The sequence below is a fragment of the Anolis sagrei genome, chromosome 3 (assembly GCF_037176765.1).
Source record: "Anolis sagrei isolate rAnoSag1 chromosome 3, rAnoSag1.mat, whole genome shotgun sequence".
In the NCBI taxonomy this organism is placed as follows: domain Eukaryota; kingdom Metazoa; phylum Chordata; class Lepidosauria; order Squamata; family Dactyloidae; genus Anolis; species Anolis sagrei.
In genome coordinates, this window is record NC_090023.1 from 195,783,554 (window position 1) to 195,801,752 (window position 18,199).

The 18,199-nt window shown below is 39.2% G+C and overlaps 1 protein-coding gene across 1 annotated transcript in view; it reads right to left on the bottom strand.

Annotated features, from left to right (window-relative positions):
• The window catches only part of DOCK1 (dedicator of cytokinesis 1), a 530,863-nt gene that overhangs the window by 354,810 nt on the left and 157,854 nt on the right, over positions 1-18,199 (bottom strand). Inside the window, exons 26-27 of the mRNA XM_060768624.2 lie at positions 12,731-12,858; positions 6,942-7,037 (exon numbers count right to left, since the gene is read on the bottom strand). Of these exons, the coding sequence (XP_060624607.2) occupies positions 6,942-7,037; positions 12,731-12,858 (224 nt within the window). The remainder of the gene's footprint in view (positions 1-6,941; positions 7,038-12,730; positions 12,859-18,199) is intronic.

Below are 18,199 nucleotides of genomic sequence, written 5' to 3' on the forward strand. Positions count from 1 at the left end.
CTGCCTTGGGTCCACGTCAAGAGAAAGGTGGGGTATAAATAAAGTAAATAGGGACCACCAAATGCAGCACCCAAACACGAATCAAGGAACATGAAAGGCACTGCAGACTACTTCAACCAGAGAAATCAGCCATAGCAGAGCACCTGATGAACCAGCCTGGACACAGCATATTATTTGAGAACACAGAAATGCTGGACTAAAGTAAATAGTAATAAAATACTGACAACAGTTGCAAGGATATGGATTGTTTATGCTTGAAAACGGACTGAAGAACTGAGAACTAAAGAATAGATTGTTGAGGTGGCTGAGCAAAACCAAATTAACATGGATTCTAAACTATAAGTGTATTGTGGACATTTTGAAATGTTGGAAACCATTATAGGAGCAATAAGGAAACTATCAACATAATAATCTGTAGCTGGTTCTTAGTAAAATTATGGTAGTAGGATTGTTTTGTTGAAACTCTAATTATGTAATTATATTTTTCCTTTTTAAACCTTTTTTGACTGATGCCACTTAACCATGTCAGCAGGTGCAATTGTCTACTGACTGGTTCAATACCAGAACACAGTTACAGCCGCACCCCTAAGCTACCAGATGCTCCCCACTCCAATTGAGGGGAGTTACACAAGCCGGATTCAGGGCCCATGCCAAACACCACATCTATCAGCCCTAATAATTTCCAAGGATATGTTTGACCATACGATAATAAGTATTTTAATTATGAGTATCTACTCTTGCGTTTTGTTTTACAGCAACTGAGTTTTTTCATCAACAGTCCTCAATTTGTGCAGTGGTAAGGTTTAAAAGGTACAATAGGTAATTTAAGGATTCCTAACGAATACTTTGAATTATACCTTTCTGAACCAGTAAATGGTACTAAAAGCATTACAACCTTATCATTTCTATGGAAGTTTTGTATAGATCTCCAAGAGAAACCATGCTTAAATCTACAGCCAGTTGAAGGAAAGTATGTCTTCATTCTTAACTCAGATGACAGTTTAGATTTTAAGCAGTAGTGTCAAAGTGTGGTAGAGGTCTGTTTTCTATTAATGTATTTACAAATCAGATCTGACCTTAATGTGAGTAAAACATATAGGAGATACAATATGGTTGACATTCACAAGTGGACATGGTTGCACAGAACCTGAATTGACCAAAGTAGGTTTAAAGCAAGTAAAATTTCTAGCCTAAGTGGGGTGATCAGCTATGTGTTGTTGATATAGTGGGATTGCCTCTGGGGACAGGACTAGGTTGGGACAGAACCATACATTCTCAAGTTTGAACTGAAGTAAGGTAAAATGTCTAACCTATAGAAGCAATTCCCTTAAATGGTTCTATTTCATAAATTAAGAAAACGCAACCACAATGAAATAATGAGATTTCCTTTTTTTATTTACATAGGTTAAATAAATCGAAACAGTAATTATTAGAGATGTCAAAACATGCTTGTAAGAGTTTGTCTGGACCCTCATACGTTTTTGAATTCTTCCATCCCTAGAGTCTGCATCCCATTTAGTATATGAAAGCACCTGTCTGGTTATATTATGTTTTGAGTTTTTTTATTGTTCTGTTTTTGCTCTGTTTTTTGCTCTACTTAACGTTAAGAATAACGTTAAGTAGAGCAAATGTCCCTCTTTTCCTTTTGAAGAGTACTATTCTATGAATTCATCTTTGTTTTCAAGAGTATTTGTGAGGAAATGTATGGGGAGGGAAATGAGGAGGAAAAAACACCAAATATTCTGGTCCTGTTTGAACACAAATCTCTAGTGCTTCTAAATGGATCCTTTCTTTCAAACTAAACATTGTCGGACAGTAAAAGCATGCCTTGATGACCTAATAAATATGAGCTGCAATTTTATAATAAGGCAATAGAGTCTCTCATCCAACATTCTGTATTATCCAACACAGTCTGTTTCAATACATTGCCTGTTTCAATACATTGCCATGTTTTGGTGCTAAATTCGTAAATACAGTAATTACTAAATAACGTTACTGTCTACTGAACTGTTCTTTCTGTCAATTTGTTGCAAAACATGGTATTTTGGTGCTTAATTAGTAAAATCGTAACGTAATTTGACTTTTATAGACTTTTCTTTAATCCGTCATTATCCATCATTTTTGCTGATCCAACGTTTTACCGGACCATTTATGTTGGATAAGCAAGACTCTACTGTACTTTTATTTTCAGTATATTGCTCCAGATTTCAGGTATAGCGTTGCAGTGATGTTTAAGTTATAGATTAAACAAGCAAAAGCTATTCATTTTCCTTTCTTTTCAATGTTGCATTTCTTTCCAAAAATGCACATTCCTGTTTATTTGCCACAATAAATAAATACTTGCAAAGTCAAATGCTCATGGGGCATTCTATGTGTCAGATCACATGCACATTTTTCTGAGAGTAAGGTCTACTGAACTGGGGAATCTTCCCAATTGGAATGGCTAGCCAGACCAACATTGCTCTCCAGTCATATAAAAGACTTCTTGAGTAGTTAAGAGTTAAATAAAGACTTCAGGTAGAAAGGCTACTCAAATCATATCAATCAAGAATTATGATGCTCTCTAATAACTGTTTTACAATCATCTTGTGTCTCAATTTATTGTCAATCCTAATCACTCACCCACTATGCAAAAACAAAAATATAACGGAGAGCAGGAGAAAAGATCTAGAAAAATACATTTGGAAGGAAGTTAAGACACTGTGTATTAAGTCTATGTGCAGCACACAATCTTATGATTTCATTGACACTGTAAAAGTGAATCATCATCATCTGACCAAAATTGCATTGAATCTTAAAAGGAAAGTGCTCCTTTAAAAATTCTTGGTACTCTGAGTATGCATTAAATAATTATAGTATGCTCAAATGTAATGCTTTCAAGCCTATGCTCATGTTCACAGTGTGCATATTTAATACAATGTACTTGGTTATAAAAGTCAAGAGAACACCAACTTTCAGATATAATTTAGTGGAATCCAGGCATCAGTGAAAATGCCCATGCAAGAAGTTAACCCCTTCACAGTGAATTTTAATGCTGTTATTTAAAAAACCCAGCAACTATATGCCTACCTTTATCGAATCTTCATAACACAACAGATGGTATTACATCACGGAAACAGCATATTAGAAAAGCACCTGATTATTAAATAACAATTTAACCCTAATATCTGCTGTGATGCTTTGTCATACTCTAATGCAGTGGCTCTCAATTTGTGGGTCCCCAGATGTTTTGGCCTTCAACTCCCAGAAATCCTAACAGTTGGTAAACTGGCTGGGATTTCTGGGAGTTGTAGGCCAAAACACCTGGGGATACACAGGTTGAGAACCACTGCCCTGATGGCTGCTGGACTTAACTAAATGCCATGTTCTGGTTGAAGTTAATTTAATGGAATGCCATCAAGAATATGTTCAAAATTACGTGAGAAAATGAGTTACAGTGAAAATACTCACTGGGAAGTCAACGGGGAATCTTGACCCATGAGCCTCCATGTTGATCATCACATCACAGTCCCTAATATCAGTCCTACAATGAGTACTAAAATGCTGACTGAAAGGGGTTAAAGAAATAAGCTACTTCTCAAAGTGATTGATATTTCCACCAATATGTTATATTTGTGTTGTCCTTATGATGCACTTTCCCCCATCCTAAATTGATGGGAGTCCTTTTTGGGCTCCTCTCAAATACACTTTTTCTACTTTTTCTACTCCTACCTCATCTAGGGTTTTATCATTTTATCTTGTCCATTTGGCCTGCCCGTTTTGTTCGATTTTCTATTATGTTATTTTGCTTTGTTTATTTTATTTTGCTACTGTATGTACTTTATTGTGATGCAATTTTTGTTGTTTTATTTTGCACTTTATTTTGCTGTATTGTATCTTCGGGCTTGGCCTCATGTTAGCCGCCCCGAATCCCCTTCAGGGAGATGGTGGTAGTGTATAAAGAAAGTTATTATTATTGTTGTTATTATTATTATTGTTATTATTGTTGTTGTTATTATTATTATTTCTTAAGATGGGTCTATGCCTTCAATATTAATCTACAGTTAGTAATGAGGATATTCTAAAAGGTGAATGGATGGGCCAACATCTTGTTATATATGAAATTTATTACTCTGTTGTGAAGAAGCATCAACAGTACATATATCTTAGCCATATAAACAAGTAACCACAGCCAAAGATCTAATATATATGTGCTAGACTTCCTTACCCCAAACACTGCCCACATCCTCAAGAGATGAAAATTGCACCAATCCCTAGCAACTGCATGAAGTGACTGTATTAACTACAGAATGATTCAGGGCTTGGTCAAATCTAAGCAATTACATGAGAAAAAGTAAACTACCATTTTTTCATCCATTTGTGGTTCTGCCATATAGGCTAGAAACACAAGTATTACACAGCAACTAATTGAATCCGACTGCACCAAGTATCATGTAGAAACATACAGTTCGTCTCCCTGGAATAAGTATATAAAATATTGTCCCTCTGAAGTGGACATAAATAACTAGGAACATAAACAAGCTTGACAAATGGAAACGCTGGAGGATGCTACTACATCAGATATGGAAAAACACAAGGACAGAACTATACAAAATAATTGCAACACTTCCAAACAGAATGAATTTTAATCTTGTCAACAGGGAAAAGCTATAGATCCAAAGAAACAAGAGACTATAGTAAGGAATTAAGGAACGTGGAGTACAACATTTTCTGAACTCAGAAAGTTTCATAATAGGAACTCGTCTTGTGTTTTTGTATACAATCGCTATCCGTTCTAGTTTGTTTCATTCGTTTCGTTTCCGAGCTGCTTCCAAAAATGGGGCCTTTCTGAATGAGCTGTTTTGTTTTTTCATCCAAATGAACGAAAGTTTTCGTCCCATTGACCAAAATGGGAGGGCTTCCCTCATTCTCCAACCTGTTCCCCTCAGTTTTAGGGCTAGAGGGTCTCACGTTTTCACTGAACCTTAGGCTCTCTCCAGCACTCATTTGAGTTGTTAGGGTTGGTGGGATAAACCTGTCTCTGAATATGAATAGGTAACATGCAGTCTGTGGCTCATAGATTTATTTATTTATTATTTATTTACTACATTTATATACTGTCCCTCTCAACCCACAGGCGACTTGGAGTGGTTTACAGTTGGTACCAAGACCATAAAATACTGCTGTTTTTGCAGCCCTTGGCTCTTCTTCAGGCTCCATTATCTTTTTACATAGGCAGCAACCCCCCCTGTACTTTTCAACGCACAGTAACTTGGAAAGAGATTCTCTTTCAGAGAGTGTGTGTGTGGTCTCCAGGCCCAAATCGCCTATGACTGCCAGAGATTGCAGCTGAGCAGAATGCAGAGCACCTCTTACAAAATACTTGGTGGTTGGAGCTTAGCTACAAGCCCTGGCAGTCGCAGGCTCTTTGAATATGTGTGTTGCGTGTTGGACCAAAAAGCCTGCATGCTAACAAGACTTATAGTAGAATAAAAACAGAAAACCATTGCTGAAGTTACCCTTTACCTAAATAGTTTTGCCTGCCTTGGGGAGGGAGCAAGATAGGTCTTTTTTCTGGAATAAACTGACCTGGAGAAAAACTTAGGAGCTTCTAGCACATCCTTTGAAGAAATCATTACTGAATTCCCAGAACATGTTTCCAGAACTCGAACCTCAAAGTTTGCCATCTCTACCAGTGCATCTAAACTGTAGACTGCTACGGAATCAAGGAAGTTGCTGTTTTAGAGGGACTTGGGCCTTTTCTGCCAAAGAGTGCTGGTGTCTCAAATCACAGGATCCCCCAGCTTTGAGCCATGGCAGTTAAAGTGCTGTCCAACTGTATTAATTATACAGCGTCGATGCAGCCGATGCCAACCTTGGCCTCATGACTAAAAATACAATAGATTCCCCTGCTTTAACCAGGCTAACCAAACTCATACTTCCCATCCATTTGGAATCCTAGAGAAGATTGTGTATGTTTTCATTAAATTACCAGCTAAGGACCTGACCCAATTGGAAAAATAATTCTGACTAGATGTGAGTAAATCGTATTTGTTCATGAACAATTTCAGTTGTATCATCTATTCATAACTAAGCTGGATACATATTAACGAACATTTATTGAGGCTGATAAATATCTTAATATCTATTACAAAATACATTAACGACAAGTACGGACAAGCCAGGTAATCAAAATCTTCTCTCCTAGAAAATCATTAGGCAACTGAGTGTATTTTCAATGTATCTGACTACTGGAATGAGCCTAAGGAGATTTCATTATTGCTCAGATGGGATCTGGTAAACATCCATACACAGACAGCTGAAATAGTGAATAACAGAACAGTGCAAAAATGGAAGCATTTTCTATATCCTCTGGAGTACCACATGGATATTTGTTTAAATAAAATTGGTGGCTTTTCTTTCTGTTATATGGTTCTGAAACGTCTGTGCATCACTTTTGCAGTGTACTTTCCCCTTGTTTTAAACTGGCTGTGAGATTGGTAGAATAGAGTGCCTGCGGGCATGCTATGTGCAACTGGGTTGCTTGGTACAAGCTTGCCTGCCAGAAGACATCTGAAAGGAAAGTGTCAGCCATGAGATTTCCAAGGCCTCAAAACAAGTGTAACAAAACACAATTTCTTACAGAGAACAACAGTACATCTTGGTCTATTAACTCAGATTTTAGAAAGGAAATTCTACTTCACTTCTACATAACCAATAAAGGAACATGATTGAAAGTTACTTCTTCTATTCTCTACTGGCCAAGACTTCAGTTTGGGAACAACTGAAAAAGAACAGTTCCACAGGATCTAATAAAATTAGCTGGACTGGCTCAAGATCACAACAAGCATCTCCATAACTTCTGTACTGTATCCCACAGGAGAGATTTTCAGTAGATTATGTGCAGTTGTGAAAAATAGTTAAAAACAAATATTTTCAGAAATTTGCCAAATGTTACTTACTATGAGCTCTGAATCACGTCCCATTGATATGACCGTTCTGTTTACTGTCCTCAGTAGTTTTTCCATAATAACCTGTACATGCCGCTGTGTCGGCCCCTAAAAACAAATGAGAAATCAAAGCAACAACTAAACAAATGTATTTAATAAGATTTTAAAATAAATTAAAGATGTCATCATAGCAAGGAGTATGTACCCCTGCACAGGACCCCTGAGAAAGTGAAATAATAATTTAAAAAAAAGAACTGCTCTATGTCCCACCAAAACGTATTGACAACACACTCAGAAAAGGATCTGTACTGGAGCAAAGGCTGATCCGGCTGCATTCAAGCTCCCTCATACATTTATTCTCTCACTTGTTTGAGTGAGCAGGGGATGGGACAGGACAGAAGGAAGGAGGGTAAGTGTGTCCCTTCATTCCCTCACTCACTGGCTTTGATGGGCAGAAAAGAAGGGGATGGAACAGGGGCAGGAGGGAGAGAGAGGGAGGGAGGTGCATGACTCTTTGGGGTGGATGAAGGAGAGAGCCATGATGGGTGGTATGGTGACAGCAGTTGGAGGAGGGCAAGGACAATGATAAGGGACTCCTACAAGTGCTCTTATAGTGATGGCATACCATCCACCCAGGAGACCCACACACCACCTGCCCCCTTCCTCCTGTATCCTTTGCCTCATATCCTTCCTCCTGATGGCCCAATAAGTAAGTGGGTGAGTAATAGAACACACAAGTAGTTCAAACTAATCCTTTTCTGAGTTTGACTTCTTCCCACTGATCAAAAATTTGACTGCTGACTAATCCTGATTTAAATGGAGACAGCTCAAGGTGGACTTCGGTGTTATTAAAGACCCTGCTAAAAATGCTGTAGGGCAGGAGCACGGACAGCAGCAAATAGTCTGTAAATAACCAGAGCCTCAAAAGAAAACCCACAAGGTTGGATGGACGACTATACATCGTTAATGTAAATGACAGTTTAGATGTCTTAGACCCAGGGTCCCCAAACTAAGGCCCGAGGTCTGGATACATCCTCCAAGGTCATTTACCTGGCCCTCACTCAGGGTCAACATAAGTCTGAAATGACTTGAAAGCACACAACAACAACAATTCTATCTCATTAGCCAAAAGCAACCCCACACTTTCCATTGAAATACTAATAAGTTTTGTTGTTGTTCATTCATTCAGTCGTCTCCGACTCTTCGTGACCTCATGGACCAGCCTACGCCAGAGCTCCCTGTCGGCCGTTACCACCCCCAGCTCCCTCAAGGTCAGTCCAGTCACTTCAAGGATGCCATCCATCCATCTTGCCCTTGGTCGGCCCCTCTTCCTTTTGCTTTCCACTTTCCCCAGCATAATTGTCTTCTCTAGGCTTTCCTGTCTCCTCATGATGTGGCCAAAGTACTTCAGCTTTGTCTCTAGTATCTTTCCCTCCAGTGAGCAGTCGGGCTTTATTTCCTGGAGGATGGACTGGTTGGATCTTCTCGCAGTCCAAGGCACTCTCAGAACTTTCCTCCAACACCACAGCTCAAAAGCATCTCTCTTCCTTCGCTCAGCCTTCCCTAAGGTCCAGCTCTCACATCCGTAGGTGACTACAGGGAATACCATGGCTTTGACTAGGCGGATCTTTGTTGCCAGTCTGATGTCTCTACTCTTTACTATTTTATCGAGACTGGACATTGCTCTCCTCCCAAGAAGTAAGCGTCTTCTGATTTCCTGGCCACAGTCTGCATCTGCAGTAATCTTTGCACCTAGAAATACAAAGTCTGTCACGGCCTCCACGGTTTCTCCCTCTATTTTCCAGTTGTCAATCATTCTTGTTGCCATAATCTTGGTTTTTTTGACGTTTAGCTGCAACCCGGCTTTTGCGCTTTCTTCTTTCACCTTGATTAGAAGGCTCCTCAGCTCCTCCTCGCTTTCGGCCATCAGAGTGGTGTCATCTGCATATCTGAGGTTGTTAATGTTTCTTCCAGCAATTTTCACCCCAGCTTTGCATTCATCCAGCCCCGCACATCGCATGATGTGTTCTGCATACAAGTTAAAAAGGTTGGGTGAGAGTATGCAGCCTTGCCGTACGCCTTTCCCAATCTTGAACCAGTCTGTTGTTCCGTGGTCAGTTCTTACTGTTGCTACTTGGTCCTTGTACAGATTCCTCAGGAGAGAGACAAGGTGGCTTGGTATGCCCATCCCACCAAGAACTCGCCACAATTTATTATGATCCACACAGTCAAAGGCTTTAGAATAGTCAATGAAGCAGAAGTAGATGTTTTTCTGAAACTCCCTGCCTTTCTCCATTATCCAGCGGATATTGGCAATCTGGTCTCTCGTTCCTCTGCCTTTTCTAAACCCAGCTTGAACATCTGGCAACTCTCGCTCCATGTATTGCTGGAGTCTTCCTTGCAGGATCTTGAGCATTACCTTACTGGCATGAGAAATAAGGGCAACTGTACGGAAGTTGGAGCAGTCTTTCGCATTTCCCTTTTTTGGTATGGGGATATAAGTTGATTTTTTCCAGTCTGATGGCCATTCTTGTGTTTTCCATATTTGCTGGCAAATGGCATGCATCACCTTGACAGCATCATCTTTTAAGATTTTAAACAGTTCAGCTGGGATCCCATCATCTCCTGCTGCCTTGTTGTTAGCAATGCTTCTTAAGGCCCATTCAACCTCACTCCTCAGGATGTCTGGTTCTAATTCATTCACCACACCGTCAAAGCTATCCTCGATATTGTTATCCTTCCTATACAGATCTTCTGTATAGTCTCGCCACCTTCTCTTGATCTCTTCAGCTTCTGTTAGGTCCCTGCCATCTTTGTTTCTTATCATACCAATACTAATAAGTTTATATTTATTAAAATTGTTCATTTTAATTATTGTATTGTTTTAAAGTGTTTTTTGCACTACAAATAAGATATGTGAAGTGTACATAGGAATTCATTCGTGCTTTTTTCAAATTATAATCTGGCCCAGTTTGAGGGACTATGAACTGGCCCTCTGTTTAAAACGTTTGAGGACCCCTGCATTAGACCAACAGTTGCAGTGTTTGGTTTCAATATTGTACATGTTTATCTCCATGTTCTCTTTAGCATAAATATACATATCTTGAATCTATGCAAAGTCATAAACAGAAAATCCTAGAGCTGTATAGCTTTTCAGAGGAAAACCTATATTTATGGCTACATAGGCCTATCTCCACAGTTCATTTTCATCCACCACAGTAGCAGCAGCATTTGGAACGCCATTCATCAAGCAACTACTGTCAAGCAAATAGCTGAGCGATGTCACTTTCATCTTGAATCATGTGGGTTTTTGTCCAAGAAAATCCTTGCCAGGAGCTGAACATGTCATGGCAAGTGGGCAGTGTGACTCAGCAATATCATATGCTACAAAAATAATCTGCCAAGATGGCCAATATGACAACTACATGTATACGGGAAGAAGATTGGACCACAACACAAAATAGAAAAATTTCAAGAAAGGAATTAGAAATCAGGAATGCATAACCATAATGTGGACTCTGATAACTTTAAAAATACTTTTAAATAAATCCAACAGTTTCCCGATTCTTTGTGCAATTCCTGTTCACAAACCACACATTTTACTAACGTACTAAAATTGAAAATTGACATTGAAGCCAAAGCACCAGAAAAGAGGTTTTACCACTACGAATGTTCTCCCAATATTAGGGGTGAATTGGCTTTCCTGCCCTCTGCCACAACTACTTTTAACTGTGTATTTGCTCCCTGCTCCTCATAATTAAACCTTTCACCAATACATATCCTCTTCTGTTTCCCAAGGCTTTCGTGGAAAGTGGATTTCTGACACTATTGAAAATGAGTTCAGAATCCAGCCAACTCATCTCTTACTTACTCTGTCTTCTCAGCAGGTCTCCCGACACCTTCCTAAGCAGAAGGACTTCAACTTTGCTCATCTCAGCAGGTACAGAAAGTGCAAGATAATTGCTTGTGCCCCAAGGTGTACCTCAGCCAATGGCTTTTTTTTTTTTGTAAATATTAAGTCCTGCTATTGGATTTAATCAAGGCCACATTTAGCCAGGAATACTAGAATACGTCGAGGTTAAACAGTATCAGAGGCAACTCATGTATTCTGAATGCTAGAAAGGAAACAGTGGCAAGAGTTCCCTTGCTTAGTTATCCTTAAGGGATAGGAAGCCATTTGAGTACATATAAGACCTCAAGCCAAAAAAGCACAAGAATGAGGGCTGATAAATTGTCATAGTGGGAATTTGGAAGAAAAGAAATATTATGCAGGAATCATTTAAGCTACAGATAACCACACAAATGGAGCTGTTCATTTCATTTCATATATATATTTATAAATGTGTGTGAGAGAGAGGGAGAGGGGCAGAGAAAAAGAGATATAAATAATACAAAATACCCTTCAGTGGGAGAGAACAAGGATCCTCAGATGCAACATTAACTGCAATCCTGCTATATCTGTTGCTTTTCTCAAGCCAATTAAAGCAATGCAATGCTCAACATTTTTTATAAAAGGTAATATGAAGGTACAATTTAAATCCCCAATATATAAGGCATATATTCTACCTAGCATCTTGGATCTGCCTATATATAAAACAATGTTAGTGGCCAAGAAGTTTTATTTTGCCAACTCTATCCTTTTTCACTTTGAACCCAAAGGGTGGATAGACCTCTGAAGTCATGAAGCTTGAAATTAATATGCACACAAATATTTCACACAAGCCCATTTACTGATCAAACACAATTAGAATTCCCTTTCAAAAGCCTGTATCCGTGAAGGGCTAATGATCTGACTTGCAATGCAGCATGAATATGCAGCAAAGCAGGAGTCCACACTGCCAAGTTACTCATTTCTTGCTGTTCTTTCTGTTCCTGGGAGGAATGTAAATTTGTCAGGCAGTCTAGAGGGAAGCACGAACCAATCACTATTTAAACTGAGCCAGAGACAAGCGGTCAGCAGCTTAATAAAGCCTGAGAGCAAAGAAGTAGGGACAAGCTGTCATAGCTCAATGGTATACCTGAGAGATGAGCAGCTCAAACTGAGAAGCTGCTACAGACTTCCATAGAACCAGGAAAAACTCTTACCTAACCCTCATTGCGATAGTAACTGCACTCCTATCAAGTACAGCAGCAAAGAGATGGCCTGTAACTCACTCCTTGACAAACTAATGTATGTACGAGTTTAAGTGTAAAGATTTTAATAAAATAAAATCAACCCAAAAAACTTGGGTCAAGTTATTCACAGATTAGTGTAAATATTACACCTTAGCTCTCACTGAAGAGAGAACCATTTCTGAGCAGAGTGACAAAGGGAGAGAGCTTTCTCCACCTGGGAAGGATCTAAATGCACTGATTTCCTCGATTCTACCTACTGTGAGCGTTCTGGTCTTTTTGAACGGCAGTGGAAGCCTCAAATGCCCACTGGCTTCCTGAGGCAATGCTGGCACTTTCCCTGTCTGCTGAATGACCCTAAACTTATCTAAAGGTCATATCAAAATCCGTAAATTTGGCTTCAAATCCTGCTCTTGAGTTATATATGAGGTCAACTCATACACAAGTATATATGGTATCACAGCAATCCGCAGATGTAAAGCACTTACAGACCACTGTTAGTACCAAATCATCTGGCAGTTATTATGTATAAGGTAAGGATTCAATGTTTCCCACAACAGCAACTCTTGAGTCTTTTCCCCTTTAAAACAGAGCTACAGCTTCTTAAAAGAAGTGTTCAATATTTCTTTGGCTTCATATTTATTCATGGCAGTTCCAAATACATTCAAGATTTCACACTAGCTACTAACCACATCTTTCCTGTAAAGGACTTCCAGGATGTTACTGAGCAACTGGCAGCAGGCTTCCAGGTCTTCCTGTCTTTCCAAATGATACTTCAGCTGTTCGGTCATCATCGGCAACAAGATCTCTCTACAGTCTGCACATGGGAGGGAAAAAATCAAGCATTTATTCCTGAAAACCTTCATACCTATGCTAAAACATTTAAACAGAAAGCAAACCTGTCAAGCTTGATACAGAAAATCACAAGGTCAATCCTTTTTTAGTAAAGTGTTTTTTATTGAACATGCATATGCAGCATTTCACATTTCCAAATAAGCCATTATTTTTATGATTTACTAACTCTGCAACAGTATGACATAATGGTTCTGTTGTTTATTCATTCAGTCGCTCCTGGCTCTTTGCGACCTCATGGACTAGCCCACACCACCCCGGGTTCCTTCAAGGTTGAGTCAGTCACTTCAAGGATAACATCCATCCATCTTGCCCTTGGTTTGCCCTTTTGCTTTTTCCTTCCCTTTTTCCTAGCATCATTCACTTCTCCAAGCTTTCCCTGTCTTCTCATTATGTGGCCAAAATACCGGTACTTCATCTTTGGCTTTAATATCCATCTGTCCAGTGAACAGTCGGACTTTATTCCCTGGAGTATAGACTGTTTTGATCTTCTTGTGGTCCAAGGCACTCTCAGAATTTTCCTCCACCACAGTTCAAAGGTGGGAGCCCCCGGTGGCGCAGTGGGTTAAACCCCTGTGCCGGAAGGACTGAAGACTGACAGGTTGCAGGTTCGAATCTGGGGAGAGGCGGATGAGCTCCCTCTATCAGCTCCAGCTCCTCATGCGGGGACATGAGAGAAGCCTCCCACAAGCATGATAAAAAACATCAAAAATCATCCAGGCATCCCCTGGGCAACGTCCTTGCAGATGGCCAATTCTCTCACACCAGGAGTCACTCCTGACATGACCCAAAAAAAAAAAAGTTCAAAGGTGTCTATCTTCCTTTGCTCAGCCTTCCCTATGGTCCAGGTCTCACATCTCCATAGGTTGATATGAGAAATACCACTGCTTTAACTATTCGGACCATTGTTGCCAATGCGATGTCTCTACTCTTAACTATTTTATCGAGATTAGTCATTGGTCTCCTCCCAAGAAGTAAATGTCTTCTGATTTCCTGGCTACAGTCTGTGTCTGCAGTAAACTTCAAGCCTAGAAATACAAAGTCTGTCACTGCCTCCATGTTTTCTCTCTCTATTTGCCTTTTATCAATCAGTCTAGTTGCCATAACCTTGGTATTTTTTATATATTTAACTGCAACCCAGCATTCTTCTTTCACCTTCCTTATAAGGCTCCTCAGCTCCTCCTCACTTTCAGCCATCAAAATGGTATCATCTGCATATCTAAGATTGTTAATGTTTCTTCCAGCAATTTTATCTCCAGTCTTGCCTTCATCAAGCCCCGCACAACGTATGATGCGTTTTGCATACAAGTTGAATGGGTAAGGTGAGAGTATACAACCCTACTGTACTCCTTTCCCAATTTTGAACCAGTCTGTTGTTCCATGGTCTGTTCTTATTGTTGCTACTTGGCCTGTTATACAGATTCCTCAGGAGACAGACAAAATGACTTGGTATCCCCATACCACCAAGAACTTGCCACAATTTATTATGATCCACACAATGAAAAGCTTTTGCATAGTCAATAAAACAAAAATAGATGTGTTTTTTTTTTTCTGAAACCCCCTGCCTTTCTCCATTATCCAGTGAATATTGGCAATTTGGTCTCTCATTCCTCTGCCTTTTCTAAACCCAGCTTATACATCTGGCAACTCTCTCCCATGTATTGCTGGAGTCTATCTTGCAGGATCTTTAGCATTACCTTGCTGGCATGTGAAATAAGTCCCACTGTACAAAAGTTTGAGCATTCTTTAGCATTTCCCTTTTTTGGTATGGGGATATAAGTTGATTTTTTTCCCAGTCTGATGGCCATTCTTGTGTTTTCCATATGACATGCAACATCATCTTTCAAGATTTTAAACAGTTCATCTTCTCTTGCTTTCTTCTGCTTCTGTTAGGTTCTTGCTAATTTTTTTAGCATACCAATTTTTGATTGAAATTTACCTCTGATGTTTCTAATTCCTATTCTATTGTCTTCTTCCATTTCTTGTTTAAAAATAGTTCCCCATCTCTTCTGGCTAACCTCTGGAATTGTGCATTTAATTGGGCATATCTCTCCCTATCACTGTTTCCTTTTGCTTTCCTTCTTTCTTGGGCTGCTTCCAGTGTCTCAGCAGACAACCATCTTGCATTCTTGTTTTTTTTTTCCTCTGGGACGTACTTTGTTGCCGCCCTCTGAACAATGTTGTGAATGTCTGTCTGTCCATAGTTCTTCTGGAATTTCTTATTTATACAATCTAGTCCTGTAAATCTATTAAATGGTTCTGGCCCAGCTTACCTGTCTGAACTTATCTCTTCTTATGAACCATCTAGGAACTTAAGATCGTCTGGGGAGGCCCTGCTCTCAATCCCACCTTCTTCACAAGCGTGTTTAGCAGGGACGAGAGACAGGGCCTTCTCAGTGGTGGCCCCTCACCTGTGGAACTCCCTCCCCAGGGATATTAGATCGGCCCTCTCCCTCCTGACTTTCTGGAAAAAAGTAAAGTCCTGGCTCTTTGAACAAGTTTTTGGAAATGCAGCGTAATAGATAAATATGGTACTATGAAAGAGTGAACATGAAATAGCTTAGACAATGCTAATGGAAAATGAGTTTGATTGGAAGACATTGGTGATTGTATGTTTTTAATGGTTTTTATATGGATTTTTATTATATCATGGTAAATGTTTTAATAGTATTTATGACTGTTATGGCATCAAATTGTGGCAATTTTTAAGCTGCCTTAAGTTGCCTTAGGGCTGAGAAAGGCAGGATAGAAATACTGTAAATAAATAAATAAATAAATATTATAATAACTTTATTTTTATACCTCGCCTCCATCTCCCTGATGAGATTTGGAGCAGCTTAGAAAGGGACAGGTCAAAATTTACAGATTAAAACAAGCACAGTAAAATACAATCAACAACAACAAATCAATAAAAACATCAAAAGCAGGCAACATCATAGAAACAATATCACCTTCTCACCTCCACTGCATATTCACTAGGAATATTAGTGAGATCTTCCCTATTCTCTGTAGTCGGCTTCTAAATAGTACAATAAGAAGTTCATGATCTGATCACGGTTCTACATCTACCTATTTTAACAGTGCAAACCAGTTCAACAAAAAAATGCATCCACCTTTCCAATTAAGTAACATCATTTGGAAAACTGTTTCAGAACGACGGGTTGGAGAACAATTTATAAAATGTTTCATTCAACGACACTAAAAGCTGTGGCTATAAATGCTTTTAATATATACGTAACGTTTTATGATGTTCAAACCATAATCTCCTTGCAGCTGCAATTTTTAAAGAGGAGAAAAAGCTATAATGAATCCATGTAGTAGAGCAACAGCTCAAAAAAGTGGGGATGTTGTAATGGTGTGCTTCAAACCCTTTTTCTCCCAGCAACCATTTTTGTCTTTTCTTGGTTATCCAGGCATAGTGAAAAGCAAAAGGTGTAGAGGAGCAAATATTAAAGGCGTGTCAAACTACCGCCATGAACACTTCCCAGCTCTGATTAATGAGTGACCTTGAAGAGAGATCTATTGCCTAAAAGATTATGCGCTTGTTCAGAGCCCAGGGGCTGAAGATAGCTCATAAGCATGAGACAATAATCGCAAGCAACAATACGTCAACATCTGTTCATCCTCTACTGCCCAGCGCTAACCCACAATGATTAATGTCAGGTGAATGTGTGCAAGAATAAAGTATTAATCTTTTTAAAACAGATGCTTTGTAGGGCATTATTAGCTAAAGCAAAACCATTTCAGCCCAACACAAATACCAACATTAACACGTTAATGGAAAATGCAAATATACAAATGATCTGTATATTTAAAAGACTTTATCAACATCAGATTCTGGGGGAATCTAATATTTGGCTGGCCTTGTAATATTCATAAACCAATGAATGATGCTGAATGCCCTATCTGCCATCGGGGAGTGCTAAAATAGATTAACACATTTAATGACAATTAAAACAGCAAGAGCTCATATAAACGGCTTATGTTCTCCCGTCTTTTACTGACAAGCAGTTTTTTCGCACATGTTTTTTTCATTACAGTACAAACCCCCATGAATCTGCTACGCTTTATGCATAACTAATCATTTATTATAAAAATAGTTAGGACGCTCATGAGCTTTCCTGACATTTTTTTAAACCTATGTGATGACTACGCTTCTTTTTAACCTATGTGATGACTACCTGGGTCAGCGTTAAAATTTCAGGTAACTGTAAGAGAAGCCCAATTTTTTCAGTTCACTGCACAAAGAAGATACAGTTCTGCAATGCCTGCCTCTATAAATACTTAACAACAACCCATTTTGAGTATATCTTTATTGGCCTGTTCAAGGCATTTCCTTATTCAGTGTTTAACAGCTGGTAATATGCAAGACTTGATATGCTGTGCCACTATGAAATGATGCTTGCTCACTCCTTTCACGCACGAAGGCCCCCGTATCTGCACTGTGGTTAGCTAAAACCATGAATACAACGTAACACCTTTAAGTTACCTGACTTCCAGTACCAGGATATCATAGAGGAGCCCTGAGGACCAGTTTATCCCTCTCTATACATTGACTTAAGAGTTCCGTGGCTGAGCTCTTAACTCAAAACACTCGTATCTCAAAGTGAATTTTCCCATTGAAATGCTATTAATTTTGGTATGTTTTTAAATAAGAAAATGTACTTTATAAACAACAAATAATGTATAAATGCACATTCACAAGGAACAATAAAAAAGAAAGATCAATGGTAAAAGCGCAAAGTTGTGGCAAGGAAGCACAAAACACCAAGTGAAGAGACAGAAGCATTGTTTTCTTCATACTGTACTCATTTCAACCTCCCTCCCCTCTTGCTTTCCCCACCCTTTCATGAAGCCAAACATACCAGGAATAAAACCACACAAAATCAACTAACTCAAAGTTCCTCAAAACGGACAAGAACAAAGAAGACCGCAATCTCCCAAAGTGAACAAGAGCACAAGGCACAGAGGCTGCTCCTTTGAAGCCCTAAAGCCTGTACTCTGGCTCTAGTACTCCCTCTGGTGCTAGCTCTTAACTCAAAACAGTGTTCTTATGTCAAAGCAAACATGGGCTGAGCAACAGCTCCAAACTCAAAATGCTCTTATGTTGGGACACTCTTAAGTAGAGGTGCTACTGTGTGTGTCTATTTATTTGAAGGTCTTGTGTGTGTTTTTGAATTAGTTCTGAACCACTGTGCACAGGACTGTGCTGTGAGAATGATACTGTTTTCTTGAAATGATGAAAATTGGCTTTAGGGATACATAATGTGCTGGTAAGGGAATAATGCATACAAAATACAGAGCAT